The sequence below is a fragment of the Leptidea sinapis genome, chromosome 2, assembly GCF_905404315.1.
Source record: "Leptidea sinapis chromosome 2, ilLepSina1.1, whole genome shotgun sequence".
Lineage (NCBI taxonomy): Eukaryota > Metazoa > Arthropoda > Insecta > Lepidoptera > Pieridae > Leptidea > Leptidea sinapis.
Window position 1 is genome coordinate 9,933,513 of NC_066266.1, and position 17,634 is coordinate 9,951,146.

The following is a 17,634-nucleotide window of genomic DNA, read 5'->3' on the forward strand; positions in this document are numbered from 1 at the left end:
CAAAATTTTATGAACGATGCGGGATTCGAACCCACGACCTCCGGCGTTCCGTGCCGGTGCTCTAACTGAGCTAACTAGAGCTGTATATATTATATATATGGTGAAATATAGCCCTAATAATTTCAGATTATGCTCACCTCAACCCTCACGTAAAAGTGAGGGAGCATACTAATAAAAGAAAAAAAAATGTTTCTTTTTCATATTTATCGTTAAAAGTATAACCATTTTATTATAATAAAATTTTGTATGTCTGTGAGTGGATGTGTGATGATGCCCTACCTAACTACCTAAACATTAATTGATTATAATATACCTGTTATCTGATTAATTAATAATAAAAATAAAAAAAACATTTTTTTCATTAATAAATATTGCTTTTAATAAATTACCTTAGCTGTTGACAGTTAATTATTATTGCCTTTATAAGTTACACCATTAATATGTACTTACATACAAAATATCACTGAAGACAAGTCAAAGAATTATGAAAACATACTATATCACAAATTTTTATAACTATGTTTTACTTATTGTGTTATAGTAACCTAAAACAAAGCCTTTAAACAAAAACTTTAGCTTAGTATAGAGGCGGTGAAAAGGAATCGCCCTCCTCTTCTTCGGGGCTGATCGTCAGGGCTCGCGCAAACCGGTGACAATCACCGGACCTGAGCTGAGGGAACAGGCTCTCCCTCAGCTCCAAAAAGATGACCACAAAGGGGGGCATCCGCTTGCCTAACAAATATACCATAAATTGAAGAAGACGACCGCAGAGAGCAACCGCTCCCACCCCCAATGACCCGCCCGTTTCCACGGGCGGCGAGTGATCCCTGCTGCAGGGGACGAAAAGTACTGATCAGCATTCCCCCACCGAGCTCCTGTGGGCGCGGTGAGAGAAGACCACGACGTAGGCAATTCTTGATCTTGGTGTCCCCTACGCCAGGTAAGTATTCCGACCCCCGTTGCTCCCTGCCCTTGGCGGGGAAGTTCCCTCATCATGGCTCCATCAGAGGATCATATCAACGCCCTGCTAGCCCAGATTTTGACTTTGCTTAAAGCCGCGAATGTCCCATTTCACGAGTCAATTCTCCTCTCTTGCCTCACCTCGGTCTCGCCCCCAAGTCGGCCCCTCGCTGACTCCCCCGCGTCGCCCGATGAGCCCTACGCTCATGCCCTAGTCCCTGCAGACATGGAGTTTTCAGACTCCGCCTCCTGCGGCCGCAAACGGCCAGTCCATTCCTCCTCGGAGGACTCAGATAACGGAACACTCACTGGTTCCGTACTCAATACCTCTCTCCGTCCCTATCGTCCCTCTGACGAATCATTCCAACTGGTTCAGTCCAGAAAAAAGCACCAGTCAAAGCGCATCACGTCCGAGAAGAATTCAACCTCCTCTTCCGCCCCAGTACCATTAATGTCCCTTGACATTACTTTCCCCCCGGACTCTGTCCCCTCCTCTTGCCAACCGGCGACACGCTCGCCCGTCCTCCCTAACAACAAGCCTCCACCACCAATCTTTCTCCGAGATAAGGCTAAGTGGACATACGTAGCCCAGCTTTGCACCGATCACAAGTTGCGATATACACGTGCCTCAAACACAGGTGAGGCAATACGCATAGTCGTACCGACCACGGACGACTTTCGCAACCTCACTCTCCTCCTCTCACGTAAATACGTACCTTATCACACTTGTGCGCTCCCGGAAGAGCTCAAGGTCAAGGCTGTCCTGCGTGGCCTCCCGTACGAGATCTCTAATGAGCTCATACAGGAGGACCTTGTCAAGCAAGGCTTTCCGGTTGAAGCTGTACATAAAATGTACAGCCGTACCGGGAAGAAACATCCGTTAGCGTTAGTCATTTTAACTAACGTCCCTGAAGCCAGGGAGCTTTTCAAAGGAGTGCGCACCGTGTGTGGGCTCTCCAATATACGTGTGGAAGCCCCACACAAACGCGGTTTCCCCGGTCAATGTCACCGCTACCAGATGTATGGTCCCGGAGCGGCTAACTGCTCCGCCCCTCCCAGGTGCGTAAAGTGCCTTGAACCCCACAGTACCAAAGAGTGCAAACGCACTCGCTATGAGGTTACACCTGCCGCATGCGTGCTCTACGGGCAGGAGGGCCATACCGCGAATTATCGTGGATGCCCTCGTGCCCCTCGCTCCGCCCCGAAGGCTGTTAATAAGCAGACCTCTAGGCCACCCAAACAAAGGCCACCTCTGGCCTCTAACTCCCAATCCCATTTTCCTCATATGAGGAATAAAACTTCTTGGCCCCAAGTCTCCAGCTCATGGAGACAGTCAGCCCCGCCCTCTCAGGCATTCAATGCCTACTCCCGCCCCGCTCCGGCCACCTTCAGTGGCCCCAGGCGGGCATTACCTCCCCAGGCTCAAAGCCCCGTGAAAGACCTGGAAGAGATTTACGCCTCACTGGGTGATGTCCAGATCCAAGAAATCTCCGTCCTGGCACGGAAACTCCGGACGGCTAAGTCCTCCAAGGAGCGCCTCTGTGCGCTGGCCGAGCATCACCACTTGGTGGCCTCCTTGTAATACCTAAAGTGCTTAACGCTTACCACAAGTCAAAGAATTATGAAAACAAACTATATCACAAATTTTTATAACTATGTCTATATATTTTACTTATTGTATTATAATAACCTAAAGCTCTTAACTTTAGCTTAGTATAGAGGCTGTCTAAAGGAGTGCATAATAATGGAGGTTAAATCAGCAGAACAAACAATTACTTAAAATACCTTTATATGTATGCACCTCACTACATGCTATATGTACCATTACCTACTGTATATTATATATTATTTAACACTTATTCTTTACAAAAGCGAAACTAAATGAAGATAGAACTATTAGCAGACATTAAAAGTACACATTTACACAATAAACAAATATTATAAATAAAATTTAATATTCCAAAAGGACTAATATTTATAGCAACTTATGGAGTGCTTATCTTTTGTGTCAAATTATAAATAAGTCATACTCACAAAAATTTTGCAAGTTTAATAAACATAAGAAAAGAGTCAAAATGATATCATGTATATTATTGATTTATCAGAAAAACAAAATTATTATTTGATTAGCAAATTTAAACTTATTTTAGACTTGACATGCAGCATGAAGCTGTATTGAAGAAGAAGGTTTTACTTTTGAAAATGGAGTTAAAATGGGAATATAAATTTATACTACACTAAAGGAAATTATTTATGAAACACAGGTTATAATTTGAGATCAAATTTAGTTGAAAATTTGAATGCAATTCACTTTCATGTTAAAGAACACTCTATACAATATCACTTATTGTAGGAGTGTCAGCTCTGTGCTATTTTTTCTTTTTCGGCACAATTTCAATCACTTGTGCCTCAAAAATTATTTGCCTTTCTCTGTTCAATATGCCATCTAACTGTTCAGCGAATGCATCAAATGAAAACTTTGTGTCAAACCTCTTTCTGCCAGCTTCACCCAATCTATGGCCCATGTCGGGGTTGAGAATAAGCTTGGACATAGCAGCAGAAAATTCATCTGCATTTGCTTCACACAAGAAACCTGTAACATTGTTGACTATAGTTTCTGTAGGCCCACCGCTGTTAACAGCTATAACTGGCTTACTGTAGTACATGGCTTCAAGTGGCACAATTCCAAAATGTTCATTTGATGGTGTGTAAATGAGAGCATTACAATTGTACAATAATGATACTTTTTCAATATCTTTTGGCGACTTCATAAATGTTACCTTATCATCAATACCCAGCTCTACACATAAATCTGTAAGTTCCATGTAATGCTCCATGTTTTCCAAATTTATAGGGTCAAAACCACCTGCCATAATTAAATGGACTCTATTATAATCCTCAGAAGTTATTTTACTCTTTAAATTTTCTAATGCTCTTAAGGCAAGCTGTAAATTTTTCTTCCTTTCATATCTATTAATGGAGAGGAAAATAAATTTATCAGTTCCAACTGGCACAATTTCTTTAAGAGGTTTTGGTGCAGCATTTCTGAAAAACTCTGTATTGATTGAAGGGTAACAAATGTCAGGGACATCTTTTATTTTCTGGAATGCATCCTGATATACTCTAGCAGTGTATTTACTGTTGACTAATACTTTATCAGCATGTGCTGTAGTCAATTCTTCTAACCAGTTCAGTGGAGCCCTATATATCTTTTTCAAAAAGCCTCCTTCTGATGTAAGCAATTTATCTGGATGGTGACAATAAAAAACAACCCTGAATGGTCCTCTTGCCAACTTCAAAAATGGAATGCAGAGAGATATAAGATCGCAAAATATTAATGTTGGCTCTTCAACTGGAATAACATACCAAGCCAAATATATAGCTGCATAGACCATTCGCGCATACGCGCAGGCTGCCTTGAATTTTCCGAATATAGATCGAGGTATCCAGTCTCCAATTACTGTAACTGGGAAAGTACCATTCCTGGTTTCTGCGAAACAATGTGAAGTATCGTGATGATTCGTGTAGAATGCAACATCATGACCTTTTGATTTAAAAGCTAAAGCCGCATCAAGCACTAGACGCTCCGCTCCTCCAATGCCAAGATCGGGGTGTAAGAATATTATCCTAACCATGACTTGCAGGGTAGGTTCTAGCACTCAATCTTCAAGGAAAATAAGACCTAAAGATATAGATTTTACATAACCTACCTTTCAAATTCAAATTTCAAGATTAAAACATTTTTTTAATTATTTTTCTAAACACAAACACGCCTGCCACTGAACGTAGTCTTTAAATTCTCTTTGGCTGCCACTTGTCACCTGTCAGTCATTTTTTTTTTAGAGTATTGATAATGCACCAGCTCAAATTATAATATATTTTCAATAATTTTCATATATCACAAGTTTTATTTTAAAATTACTCAACTCTGCATTGCAAGGTTGACGAAAATATAGTTCTGTAAAATATTTATTTATGTGTTACGAATTCTAAAATGAAATTGTATCCACATTTTAGTGAGAATTATAAAAAAGTAGTTAAAGTAAAAAGTACCTTCATCCATATTTATATTTATTTTAACACAGACTGATTTTACTTTTATTAATTCCAAAAAAGGATACAACGAATAAATAGCTTTAAAATTTTTTTCAACAATAATTATTAGTACAATACGATAATAGAACCAATGTTTTACTTGAAAATAAAACACATATTAAATACTTATTTGAAGCTTACCAAGATTGAGAGTGGCTGCGCTGTTTCCACCCAATTTTCCCTCCTTTTCACTCTTTGTACCTGTTACCTATCTATATATCTCTCTCACACATCCAACCTCCCACCAGCAGTAGATCTACCAAACCGATTTTGGGGTTTGGGATCGGTTCGTTTTTAAAATCATTGATGATTGAGTCGTAAATCTTCACCAGACAGGATTAATAAATATGCTTCAAATAGGGTAAATATTTAATATGTTTAATTTTCAGGTAAAACACTGCTATTATTAGCAGGTCGTAAGCATAAGCGTAGCAAGCTTTAAATAATGGTCTTGACCATTATTTGACCAGTGAGGACGGCCTAGTACTTTTTGGGTATGGGCTTGAAGAGCCTGATAATTTTGGTAAGCACTCAAAAAGGTAGCCTAGATAGACTAGTATAAAATACAGAAAGCACTCCTCTCTGAGCGTTTGTGCAACCTTGAGTGCTGTGGTGAGGCCAAATGGGAGGCAAGTCAATTGTAGTAGCCTCCATTGGTAGATTAGTCTTACAAACTGTCTGCGTGCCTGAGAAATTGGCATATTGAAGTAGACCTAAGCCAAGTCCACCCTGCAAAGTCAATTCTCTGATTGGAGAAAGTCTGGGACGCTAAGATGTTTATAAGTATGAATGGTTCTGTGTGAACAATCTATGTGTTGAGGCTGTTTTATCATAATAAAATTTTGTATGTCTGTGAGTGTATGTGTAATGATGCCCTACCTACCTACTTAAACATTAATTGGTTATAATATACCTGTTATATGATTAATTGATAATAAAAATAAAAAAAACATTTTTTCATAGACATATGTGGCCTTTAATAAATTTTCGTAGCTGTTAACAATTAATTATTAGTGCCTTTACAAAATACACCATTAATATGTACTTACATACAAAATATCACTGAAGACAAGTCAAAGAATTATGAAAACAAACTATATCACAAATTATTATAACTATGTGTATATATTTTACTTATTGTATTATAATAACCTAAAACAAAGCCTCTTACCTTTAGCTTAGTATAGAGACTGTCAAAAAGAGTGCATAATAATGGAGGTTAGAAAAGTTAAATCAGCAGAACAAACAATTACTTAAAATACCTTTATATGTATGCACCTCACTACATGCTATATGTACCATTACCTACTGTATATTATATATTATTTAACACTTATTCTTTACAAAAGCGAAACTAAATGAAGATAGAACTATTAGCAGACATTAAAAGTACACATTTACACAATAAACAAATATTATAAATAAAATTTAATATTCCAAAAAGACTAATATTTATAGCAACTTACAGATTGCTTATCTTATGTGTCAAATTATAAATGAGTCATACTTACAAATTTTTTGCAAGATTTGATAAAGTAAAGAAAAGAGTCAAAACCATATCATGAATATTATTAATTTATCAAATAACCAATATACTTATTTGATTAGCAAATTTAAACTTATTTTAGACTTGACATGCAGTGTGAAGCTGTATCGAGGAAGGTTTTACTTTTAAAAATGGAGCTAGAAAGGGAATATAAGTTATACTACACTAAACATTGTATGTCATTGAAACAATAAATATAAGATCTTTATGCAACACAGGTAATAATTTGAGATCAAATTTAGTTTGAAATTTGAATGTAATTAACTTTTATGTTAAAGAACACTCTATACAATATCACTTATTGTGAAGTGTCAGCTCTGTTCTATTTTTCCTTTTTCGGCACAATTCTAATCACTTGTGACTTAATAAGTATTTGCCTTTCTCTGTTCAATATGCCATCTAACTGTTCTGTAAATGCTTCAAATGAAAACTTTGTGTCGAACCTATTTCTGCCAGCTTCACCCAATCTATGGCCCATGTCGGGATTGAGAATAAGCTTGGACATAGCAGCAGAAAATTCATCTGCATTTGCTTCACACAAGAAACCTGTAACATTGTTGACTATAGTTTCTGTAGGCCCACCGCTGTTAACAGCTATAACTGGCTTACTGTAGTACATGGCTTCAAGTGGCACAATTCCAAAATGTTCATTTGATGGTGTGTAAATGAGAGCATTACAATTGTACAATAATGATACTTTTTCAATATCTTTTGGCGACTTCATAAATGTTACCTTATCATCAATACCCAGCTCTACACATAAATCTGTAAGTTCCATGTAATGCTCCATGTTTTCCAAATTTATAGGGTCAAAACCACCTGCCATAATTAAATGGACTCTATTATAATCCTCAGTAGTTATTTTACTCTTTAAATTTTCTAATGCTCTTAAGGCAAGCTGTAAATTTTTCTTCCTTTCATATCTATTAATGGAAAGGAAAATAAATTTATCAGTTCCAACTGGCACAATTTCTTTAAGAGGTATTGGTGCAGCATTTCTGAAAAACTCTGTATTGATTGAAGGGTAACAAATGTCAGGGACATCTTTTATTTTCTGGAATGCATCCTGATATACTCTAGCAGTGTATTTACTGTTGACTAATACTTTATCAGCATGTGCTATACTCCATTCTTCTAACCAGTTCAGTGGAGCCCTATATATCTTTTTTAAAAAGCCTCCTTCTGATGTAAGCAATTTATCTGGATGGTGACAATAAAAAACAACCCTGACTGGTCCTCTTGCCAACTTCAAAAATGGAATGCAGAAAGATATAAGATCGCAAATTATTAATGTTGGCTCGTCAACTGGAATAACATACCAAGCCAAATATATAGCTGCATAGACCATTCGCGCATACGCGCAGGCTGCCTTGAATTTTCCGAATATAGATCGGGGTATCCAGTCTCCAATTACTGTAACTGGGAAAGTACCATTCCGGGTTTCTGCGAAACAATGTGAAGTATCGTGATGATTCGTGAAGAATGCAACATCATTACCTTTTGATCTAAAAGCTAAAGCCGCATCAAGCACTAGACGCTCCGCTCCTCCAATACCAAGATCGGGGTGTAAGAATATTATCCTAAGCATGACGTGTACGGTAGGTTCTAGCACTCAGTCTTGGAAAATAAGATCGAAATATATAGATTTTACATACAATATAACTCTTTAATCGCCAGATTCGAGATAACTTTTCAAATTTCAAGATTATACCACTTTTTTTTTTAAATTATTTTTCTAAACACAAACACAGCTGCCACTAATCCGTGGCTGTCACTTGTCACCTGTTAGTTAATTTTTTAATTAATTTTTTTTTTATTTAGAGTATTGGCAATGCACCAGCCCAAATCATAATATAATAATTTTAATACATTTATTGATAAAAAGTTTTATTTTATAAGAATATTTTAAAATTACATTACTCAACTCTGCATTGCAATGTTCATCTTGCAAGTACCTTCTATTGTTATATTTATTTTAACACAGACTGATTTTACTTTTATTAATTCCAAAAAAGGATGCAGCGAATAAAGAGCTTTAAGATTTTTTTCAACAATACTACAATACAATAATTGAACCAATGTTTTACTTGAAAATAAAACACATATTAAATACTTATTTGAAGCTTACCAAGATTGAGAGTGGCCGCCCTGTTTCCACCCTAATTTCCCTCCTTTTCACTCTTTGTACCTGTTACCTATCTATATATCTCCCTCGCACATCCGACCTCCCACCAGCAGTAGATCTACCAAACCGATTTTGGCGTTTGAGTTTGGTTCGTTTTTAAAATCATTGATGATTGAGTCGTAAATCTTCACCAGGCAGGATTAATAAGTATGCTTCAAATAAGGTAAATATTAAATATCTTTTATTTTCAGGTAAAACACTGCTATTAATAGCAAGTGCTTAAGCCCTTGACCATTATTTGAAGCTTACCAAGATTGAGACGTGTCTGTTATCGCCTGTTGGGAAGTGACGCCAATTTGAATAATACAGGAGGATACATTTATTAATTTACAAACATTAATTAAATATGCGATACAATGTATTCTGTAAATTCAGTAAGTTTTGAAAATAATACTGAAATATGGAATTGCGTCAAACGTCTCGCAAATTTGTCGCTGACGCTATCTAGCGATATGAAACTGCCAAAGAGAGCTAATCGGCCTCCATGGAAAACGCCAATGTATGGAAGTGAAAAGACCCTGCGTGCACCCATTTGACATAAGTTTGAAATAGTAGTAATTACAGTATCGCGATTGGCCACGATGTATAATTCGGCTAAGTTTATATATATATAAACTTAGCCGAAATGTACGTATGTACGACCTGTATAGCCGAGTGGTTAGCGATCCTACCTACTAAGCTAGAGGTCCCGGGTTCGAATCCCGGTAGGTGCAAGCATTTATATGATGAATATGGAGGTTTGTTTCCGAGTCATGGATGTTTAAATGTATTTATGTATGTTTAAGTAAGTATATTGTACATATCGTTGTCTTGCAACCCATAACACAGGCTATATATGCTTAGTTTGGGGAAAGATAATTTGTGTAAAAAGTGTGTCAATATTATTGTTATATTATATTATATATAACCCCTCGTTTACACCAAGAAACAAGTCAAAAACTTGTTTTATACAGAACTTGTAGAATACTTGTCTAAACATAATTATTTGTTTTTAACATGTATTGCAATTGTCTGAAACATTCCGGCGTTCACACCAACGTTCGTTCTTGCCAACAAGTTTTTAAACAAGTATAAAACACATTTACGTTCACATATAGATCTGAGACTTGTTTGATACAGTCTACATTGATAGCGTTCACACCAACATAAAACGTGCATGTTTTAACTATTATTGTTAATTTTAACGAAGTTTATGTATAATACTTATTTAAAACAAGTTTTATACTCCATCCATGCTTGGTGGATAAAGTTTTAAACATTTACCGGACAGACCGTTTTTTTTTAGTAGAAAAGAAGAAGATAAATATAGTGGTCAAAGACAGAAGATTTATTAGCAATATTTATCTCGGCTTATATTAAGATATTCTTTCGATACTTTTATAATCGTCTCGCAAGCATGAGTAATGCATTAACTATATTTTGCCTTTGATATTTTGTGCAAATACAAAGAAGAATATGAGTCACCAGTAGCTAGAAGCTAAAAAACAAGCGCGTACACCTTCCTTCAAGGCCGGCAACGCTAGAGAGAACACTAGAGGCAAGAGCAACACCAGAGGAATAACAGGAGTGGCGTGTGCGGCGGTGATCACGTATCACCAGGTGACCCGTGCGTACCTACGCTCGTTTGTCCTCCTTTTCCATAAAAAAATAATTGCTCTGCTGCTCCAAATTTACTGGTCTCATTCTAACAAAATTTCTGAATCCACTTCTGTCTTCTATTCTTTACGCCTTCAATAAGTAACGATAGGCCCCTTCTTGGTGTCGCCTCCTCAATAATGATCGCGACTAGTACTTGGGTGGTTTTCTTGAATTTCCTTAATTTTTTATGATGTACAAGTATGAAGTACACATGAAGCAAATTTCCGCAGTACCTTCAGTTTCTATTGTCTGTACTAGTAGTCAATTTTTTCCTTTTTTTACAAGATTATAGCCGTCATCTGTCAATGACTGCACGTTTCATACAATCGAGTGAATCGGTTTTTTTCATAGAGAGTTTCGCTAGCTCTGTATCTGCTCATGCTGTTAATGTTTAATAATATTGTTGCGATCCATTGTTATTGTTTTGATTTTAGTAATGACTGATCCGAATCCATCAGGTTCCGTTCCAAAAAAACGAGTTTTTATTCATCGCCAAGCACGAGAGATGGCGAAAAATGTTTTAGACATGTGTATTGAAGAAAGACAGAACAAACATTTGATATTTAATTTAAATAATGCTTTCGATCGAGCAAGCCGTTATACCGGACTTTCGAAAAGAACACTGGCTGCAATTCAGAATGAAGCCAAAAAAGGGCCTCTTTGTACTCCTTCTAAAAAGAAAAGGCCATGTAACAAAAAGAACAATTTAAATGTAGATGATTTTGATCGAAATGTTATACGCAGAATCATCGAAGAATTTTATTTAACTAAAAAAATATTTCCAACTTGCATTGAACTCCTGGCAGCTATTCGGGAGAAAATCGAGTTTCCATGGAGAGCGACCAGTTTAAGAAAATTGTTAAAAGAGATGGGATATAAGTGGCATAAACGCAGAATTCTGGTAGAAAGGCCAGCTGTTGCATGTGCACGGTCAAATTATTTGCGAAAAATTCGTCAATACAGGCAAGACAATAGAAATATTTTTTTTTTGGATGAGACATGGATAGATAAGAACCTCACTTTTAAAAAATGTTGGAGAAATGAAATGATCGACACAGTGTTAACAGATACAAGCTCCACATACAGGCTCATTCTTGTTCACGCAGGAACAAGAGGGGGGTTTATAAATGGGGCAAAACTACTTTTTAAAGCTGGTACTACCTTAGGTGATTATCAAGGACAGATGAACAGTATTCATTTTGAGAAGTGGGCGACTGAAATATTAATCCCTAATCTACCACAAAACAGTGTTATTGTGATGGACAACACACCATATTACATTGTACAAGAAAATAGAGTCCCAACATTGTCCAGCACCAAAACAATAATGTTAGAATGGTTAACAAAGAACAATGTGGAAACTTCACTTACGATGAGTAAAGATCAGCTCTTTCGTTTGGTTCAGTTACATAAACCTACAGAAAAATCATTTAAAATTGATGAATTCATCAGAAGTCATGGCCATGTTGTGGTAACACTACCACCGTACATGTGCAACCTCAACCCAATTGAGTTGGCTTGGGCAAAAGTAAAACGAATAGTAAAGAATCACAATGTCACTTCCAATCTATCCCTGAGCAGGTTAAAAGAAGTTACGGAGCTGGCACTCACTCAGGTCACAGAGGAAGATTGGTGTGCCTTCAATGATCACATCATCATTTTAGAAGAAAACTATTGGCAAAGAGATGGATTACTTGAAGATACCATAGATCTATTTGTAACTAAGGTCAGCGACTGTGAGGATAGTGACACCAAGTCAAACATGTCTGAATCTGATGATAATTAACTTTAAATGTTTTTATGAACAAATTATAATAATAATATTGACATACTTTTACACAAATATTCCCCAAACTAGGCATAGCCTGTACTATGGGTACAAAACAAGAATATATTTTATACAATAAAGTAAACATACATATAAACATTCATGACTTGGAAACAAACATCCATATTCATCATATAAATGATTACACCTACCTGAATGTGAATCCGGGACCTCTAGCTTAGTAGTCAGAGTGAAAAAACCATTTTAACCTAGTGTAAAATGGTAAACATTGTTTAAATTTGTCACCCTCATTATGCTCATCAAACATAATTATAATAAGGTCACAACACTATTGCAACACTGAACCTGCATTCAACTCATAGTCTATCTGAACATATTTTTTGGCTATTTGCCGCTAGATTTTTATTGGGTAGCAACTAGCAAATGTAAAATATTGTAATTAATTAAAATGTCAAAAACCAAATCATGAAAACAATAAAAATAATGGGTACTTATATTTCCAGGGTAACTATATAGTTAATCATAGTTAGCTAAGCTAAAAATTAGTAATTTAAGTTATATTACCAAAGTTATCAATTTTCTTAGTCTGTGAGACCAGAATACTTGTAAAATTAAAGTTACTTAATTTGTACCAATTTATTAATTCATTTCTAAGAGATATTATTTAACAACTATGTTACTAATATGGTACCCATTAAATTATCTCATTTGATCCTGAAGAAATCTATATGAAGATTTGTTGTATTATACACTCAGACTAAAACACCTTATTTCTACACCTAGAAAATCAAAATTGATTAGTACTTTTTTTTAACTGTTATTTGCACATAGCAGTTTCTATTATTATGATTAAATATTACTATGTCAACAGCAGAAAATTACAGAACATGTAGAATAATTATCATTAAAATATAGGTAAAATATATTTATAAATGTAGATTAAGCCATTTGTATAATATTATTATCGTAGTCTGTCTATTACATATAATCGTCACAATCATAATTCCAAATATCTTTAAATGGTTACAGATAAGAATTATTTATATCTATACATATAAATAAAATTTGAGTGTCTGATTGTAATATTGAAATAACCGTTTTTTACTACATGTATATGAATATATTATATACCGTACTTACACCAAAATAACATATTTTACAATTTTTGTGTGTCTGTTTGTTCCGGCTAATCTCTGAAATGGCTGGACCGTTTTTGACGGGACTTTTATTGGCAGGTAGCTGATGTAATAAGGAGTAACTAAGGCTACGTTTATTTTATAAAAATAAAGTAATGTTGCAATGTCCAAGAAACAGTCTAACTCTAAAAATGATTTATATGGCAACACAATGTTTGCCATGTCAGTTAGTATTATAAGTTGGCAATTATGCTGTTATACATTTATTTGTATCTACGAAAATGAGTTTTAAATAAAATTATTTCCATTCACACTGAATAATTCTAAGTTGTGATTAGTTGTAGCTAAAAATAATGTACAGGCACCTACTATTATTACAGTGAAAAAGAAATTGCCGTGTTAATATAGTTTCACTAGTTATATTGCCAATCTATTTCATTTAATACAATAATTTAACAGCCTGGTTTTAGTCACATCAGTAAGGCAATATATCTTGACCATTTTTATATATTACTGATTATTTGTTTATTAGGCTGTCTCTGATTGGTCTGTTTCTTGTATTTTAGTGTAATCAAGTAATTGTTATCTAAGAGCTTTTGTTCACTAGTAGGTTCCAAAAACAAATTAACACTGTTAATCGCCACGATCGAAATCAGCCCTTGTTCACTACTATTTCAACAATAATTTTAGATTAGAATATTGGATGGAAAATTGTTAACATGCTCCAATATTATACTATTATTGTTTTCCAAATACAATATGAAAAAGAAATAAATTGACCAATGACAATGCTTGACATCCCACTAAAGTGTACAAATAATAATTGTTTGTCCAGTATCCGTAGACTCAGCCTAAATATTTTACTCTTTTACACCACATAATTGCTTGATGCAATACGACCCTCCCCTTGCAGTCTTGCCTATTACACACAAACAAGGAATAGTAGTAGAAATATGTTTGTTTCATTTTCAACTAATTTAAACAATTATTATAATTTAATAAATGATGGCTTTACATTATTTCCGAATACATTCTATTGATACAATATTGTCTGTCAGGTCAGCTAGTTCTATATAAAAATGTGGGCATATTCCACGTCTAGTTGGAAACTTAAAAACAAATTACCCACATATCCTTTCCTTTTACAGTAATATTTTTTTTAATTATAAAATTATGGTTATCCAGTAATTATATATAAATTTTGTGCTGAAAGAATATAATAGTTTTCTGGGAGTTACTTACATATTATCTTGTGTGCGGCAGTTGTAACTATTCTAATAGGAGTAATACTGCTATGTTTACCAGTGGGAGGCTCCTTTGCACCGGATGCCGGCTAGATTATGGGTACCACAACGGCGCCTATTTCTGCCGTGAAGCAGTAATGTGTAAGCATTCCTGTGTTTCGGTCTGAAGGGCGCCGTAGCTAGTGAAATTACTGGGCAAATGAGACTTAACATCTTATGTCTCAAGGTGACGAGCGCAATTGTGGTGCCGCTCAGAATTTTTGAGTTTTTCAAGAATCCTGAGCGGCACTGCATTGTAATGGGCAGGGCGTATCAATTACCATCAGCTGAACGTCCTGCTCGTTTCGTCCCTTATTATCATTAAAAAAAATGTTCACTGAATATTTTGTAATTATCTACTTACTGCACTTGTAGTTTCTTTTCTCTAAGGTTTGCCAAAACCTACAACCCTGTTGTACAATATTAGAAGCACCGGAAATAAAGTGACAGTGAGGCTAATAAAAAGAAGGGAGAATGTTTTTCATTCCACAATACTGATTTCTTACTTTTATTGCCACAATAGTTATCTTGAGGAATCATTTTTATCACATGAAAACTTTTGTTCATGGTAAAGGTTTTAAATAAAACTACTGGGCCTCAAAGGTGGAGTCCAGCTGTGGACATCTTCCGGCTGATGATGGGCCTCAAATGTTACATGATGGGTAGCAATACTTTTTGCTGATGTCTTTAGACACTACAAGAACACTCCTGCACCTTAAAAAAATGTATCTTCTAAAAATACCAAAAAAACCGTAATATTTCAAACCCCAGATGTTATGATTATAAACAGCCATTTTATTTCGATTTCTAGAAGGTCCTTGGCTCTAAGATTTGCTAAAGAAACACGGAGAACAATGATTGTGAAAAGTGCCACTTGGAATTTATTATCATACAAATTGATCAATCAACAAAGTCATTTCGGTTTATTACATTCTTAATATTATATTGTTACATTGGCTAGCACCTAGCACATTTGTTAACAACAGGCCACAAGACATTTGTCACCACCATACATATTTAAATTGTTTCTTGTGTTGTCTTTGCAAGACAAAATATGACACCTGTCCATGGGCCATTAGCTCATCACTTCCTATCATATGAGCTTTAAGAGCCTGATTACCTCTTCTTATTTCGGTGGCTACCTTTTGTAAATTTTATTCTTTAATGTCGATCAGAATTTCATTTTTCATTAGATAATAACAAAAACATCCGTTGGATCATTCATTGAAACAACAATATTCTAATTAAAGTTTATTAATTAAAGTTCATCTTTTCTTTCAATCTTAACCAAATCTACATGAAATGTTAGAGTTGCTGATTGCGGTATTTTTGGTGGTGCCCCAGCTTCACCATAAGCTAATTCAGGTGGAATTACTAGTTTTCTTTGTTCACCTTCACACATGCCAATAAGGCCTTGGTCCCAGCCTTTGATAACCTGTCCTGAACCAAGAGTGAATGTTAGGGGATTGCCCCTAGGTATAGAACTGTCAAATTCTGTTCCATCTTCTAGTGTACCCTAAAATGAAAATAACTGGTAATGGCACAAAGCATTCTTCCATCATCAATTTCAAATTTTTTAAGTTTTTCACCAAAGTTCTTTTAGGTAGATGGAATATAAAATTATATGTATAAATGTTGTTTATATACTGGTTAGGTAGGGTGGTTAATTAATTGAATATTTTCTATGTATAAAAATTGTAACAAAGTAAAAACTGTACATTCAATAGTCTTTAAAAGCTTAATTTACTTTCTGTGTGGTTCTACAAACAATCTGATGAATACTGAATGCCAAAATATACTTTAGAATTTTTGTCTGTGTGTATGTCTGGGAAAAAGGCAAAATTTTTAAATAGATTTAATTCACATTTTGCATGAATATAAACAAGAGTTCGGAACAAAATAAAGGCTTTATATTGTCATACTAGATGCAGCTGCTAGGTACTAAATAGTAATCAACCATTTCTACTTAGAACCCTATTATATGAAAGCATGTTCTCACAAAGTATTTATATTTTGTAGAAAGCCTGTATATTATATATATATAACACACATCCTATAAATAATAGTATTTTTCATCTATTTGCCAAGACAAGGATTATTAATATGTACTAAAGTGTGTAATGAGGAGCATAGTTTAAAAAACACACCAGATAGATATTCATAGATTTTATGTAATATTTTGAAACTCGCTTAAAGTTTAAGTAAAGCTAAAGTTTACAGTAAATTCATTACTATTAACCTATAATACAAACGTTATAACATTTACCTTTTAACCTGACCTTTACCTTCTCAGTACTGTATAAGAAAATGCTTTCATAGTGTTCTACTAAAAAGTTTACTAGCTAGTCACAACATATTAATATATACCTTTATATTTATTCTATTTATTGAAGTAAACATATTTGCAAGTTGGGTATAGGAATGTGCTACCTGAATCTTATAATTCAGATTGTTAGAAGTGAAGAATAAAAAAAATTAATGATGTATTCAGAATTTTAACCTACATTTGTACAAAAATTTGATTCTCACAGCCTGATGGTTGAGGCATACAGAAAAACAAAAAATAACAAAGAATATTGCTCAACTTATTTGTTTACAAGTAAAAACCCCAGTACAGGTAGTTTTTTGAGAAGGGTGGTGACGGCCAAGTCGGAATCTACGAGAGTTAGAGGAAAGTCGTGAAAGGAGTCATGCCCTCGATTTATAGGAAAGTAATAACTGCAAATTTAATTTTCAAAAATTTCTTCAACTTTTGATGGAAATAAACCAGAGGATTTTTCAAAAAAGTTACACCTGGGATTATTGGACCATTGGACTCTGTTGCTGATAAGAATCAATATTTTTTTATTTTAAAAAGGAAAAGAAATACCAAATTTTCTGTTGTATTATTTTTCCATGCCAGCTTGATTATGGGTACCACAACGGCGCCAATTTCTGCCGTTAAGCAGTAATGGTAAAGCATTACTGGGTTTCGGTCTGAAGGGCGCCATAGCTAGTGAAAT

General features: G+C 35.1%; 3 protein-coding genes across 4 annotated transcripts; 1 reads left to right on the plus strand and 2 right to left on the minus strand.

The window, feature by feature from the left end:
• Positions 1-2,555: 2,555 nt before the first annotated feature.
• LOC126971835 (alpha-1,3/1,6-mannosyltransferase ALG2-like) lies at positions 2,556-8,370 on the minus strand. Of its 2 annotated transcripts, XR_007731000.1 has the most exons (2): positions 6,227-8,370; positions 2,556-2,663 (listed from the first exon to the last, which is right to left on the minus strand). XR_007731000.1 is itself a non-coding variant. In XM_050818295.1 (1 exon), the coding sequence occupies exon 1, from the start codon at positions 8,187-8,189 to the stop codon at positions 6,924-6,926; it is 1,266 nt and encodes a 421-aa protein (XP_050674252.1). In that variant the 5' UTR covers positions 8,190-8,370; the 3' UTR covers positions 6,008-6,923. The 2 variants fall into 2 exon arrangements, 1 of the variants encoding a protein (XP_050674252.1); XM_050818295.1 differs by lacking the exon at positions 2,556-2,663 and having other exon boundaries at positions 6,008-8,370.
• LOC126971836 (alpha-1,3/1,6-mannosyltransferase ALG2-like) lies at positions 2,988-4,739 on the minus strand. The gene has a single exon (XM_050818316.1). It carries the CDS (start codon positions 4,593-4,595, stop codon positions 3,330-3,332), a length of 1,266 nt encoding a protein of 421 aa, XP_050674273.1. The 5' UTR covers positions 4,596-4,739; the 3' UTR covers positions 2,988-3,329.
• Positions 8,371-10,772: 2,402 nt separating the features above from the next.
• Positions 10,773-12,844, plus strand: LOC126971829 (uncharacterized). Its single transcript, XM_050818264.1, has one exon. It carries the CDS (start codon positions 10,861-10,863, stop codon positions 12,208-12,210), a length of 1,350 nt encoding a protein of 449 aa, XP_050674221.1. The 5' UTR covers positions 10,773-10,860; the 3' UTR covers positions 12,211-12,844.
• The last annotated feature ends 4,790 nt before the right edge of the window (positions 12,845-17,634 follow it).

Bases quoted from the DNA above. Each gene is read 5' to 3' on its own strand.
- LOC126971836 (XM_050818316.1), bottom strand. From the start codon at position 4,595: ATGGTTAGGATAATATTCTTACACCCCGATCTTGGCATTGGAGGAGCG.
- LOC126971835 (XM_050818295.1), bottom strand. From the start codon at position 8,189: ATGCTTAGGATAATATTCTTACACCCCGATCTTGGTATTGGAGGAGCG.
- LOC126971829 (XM_050818264.1), top strand. From the start codon at position 10,861: ATGACTGATCCGAATCCATCAGGTTCCGTTCCAAAAAAACGAGTTTTT.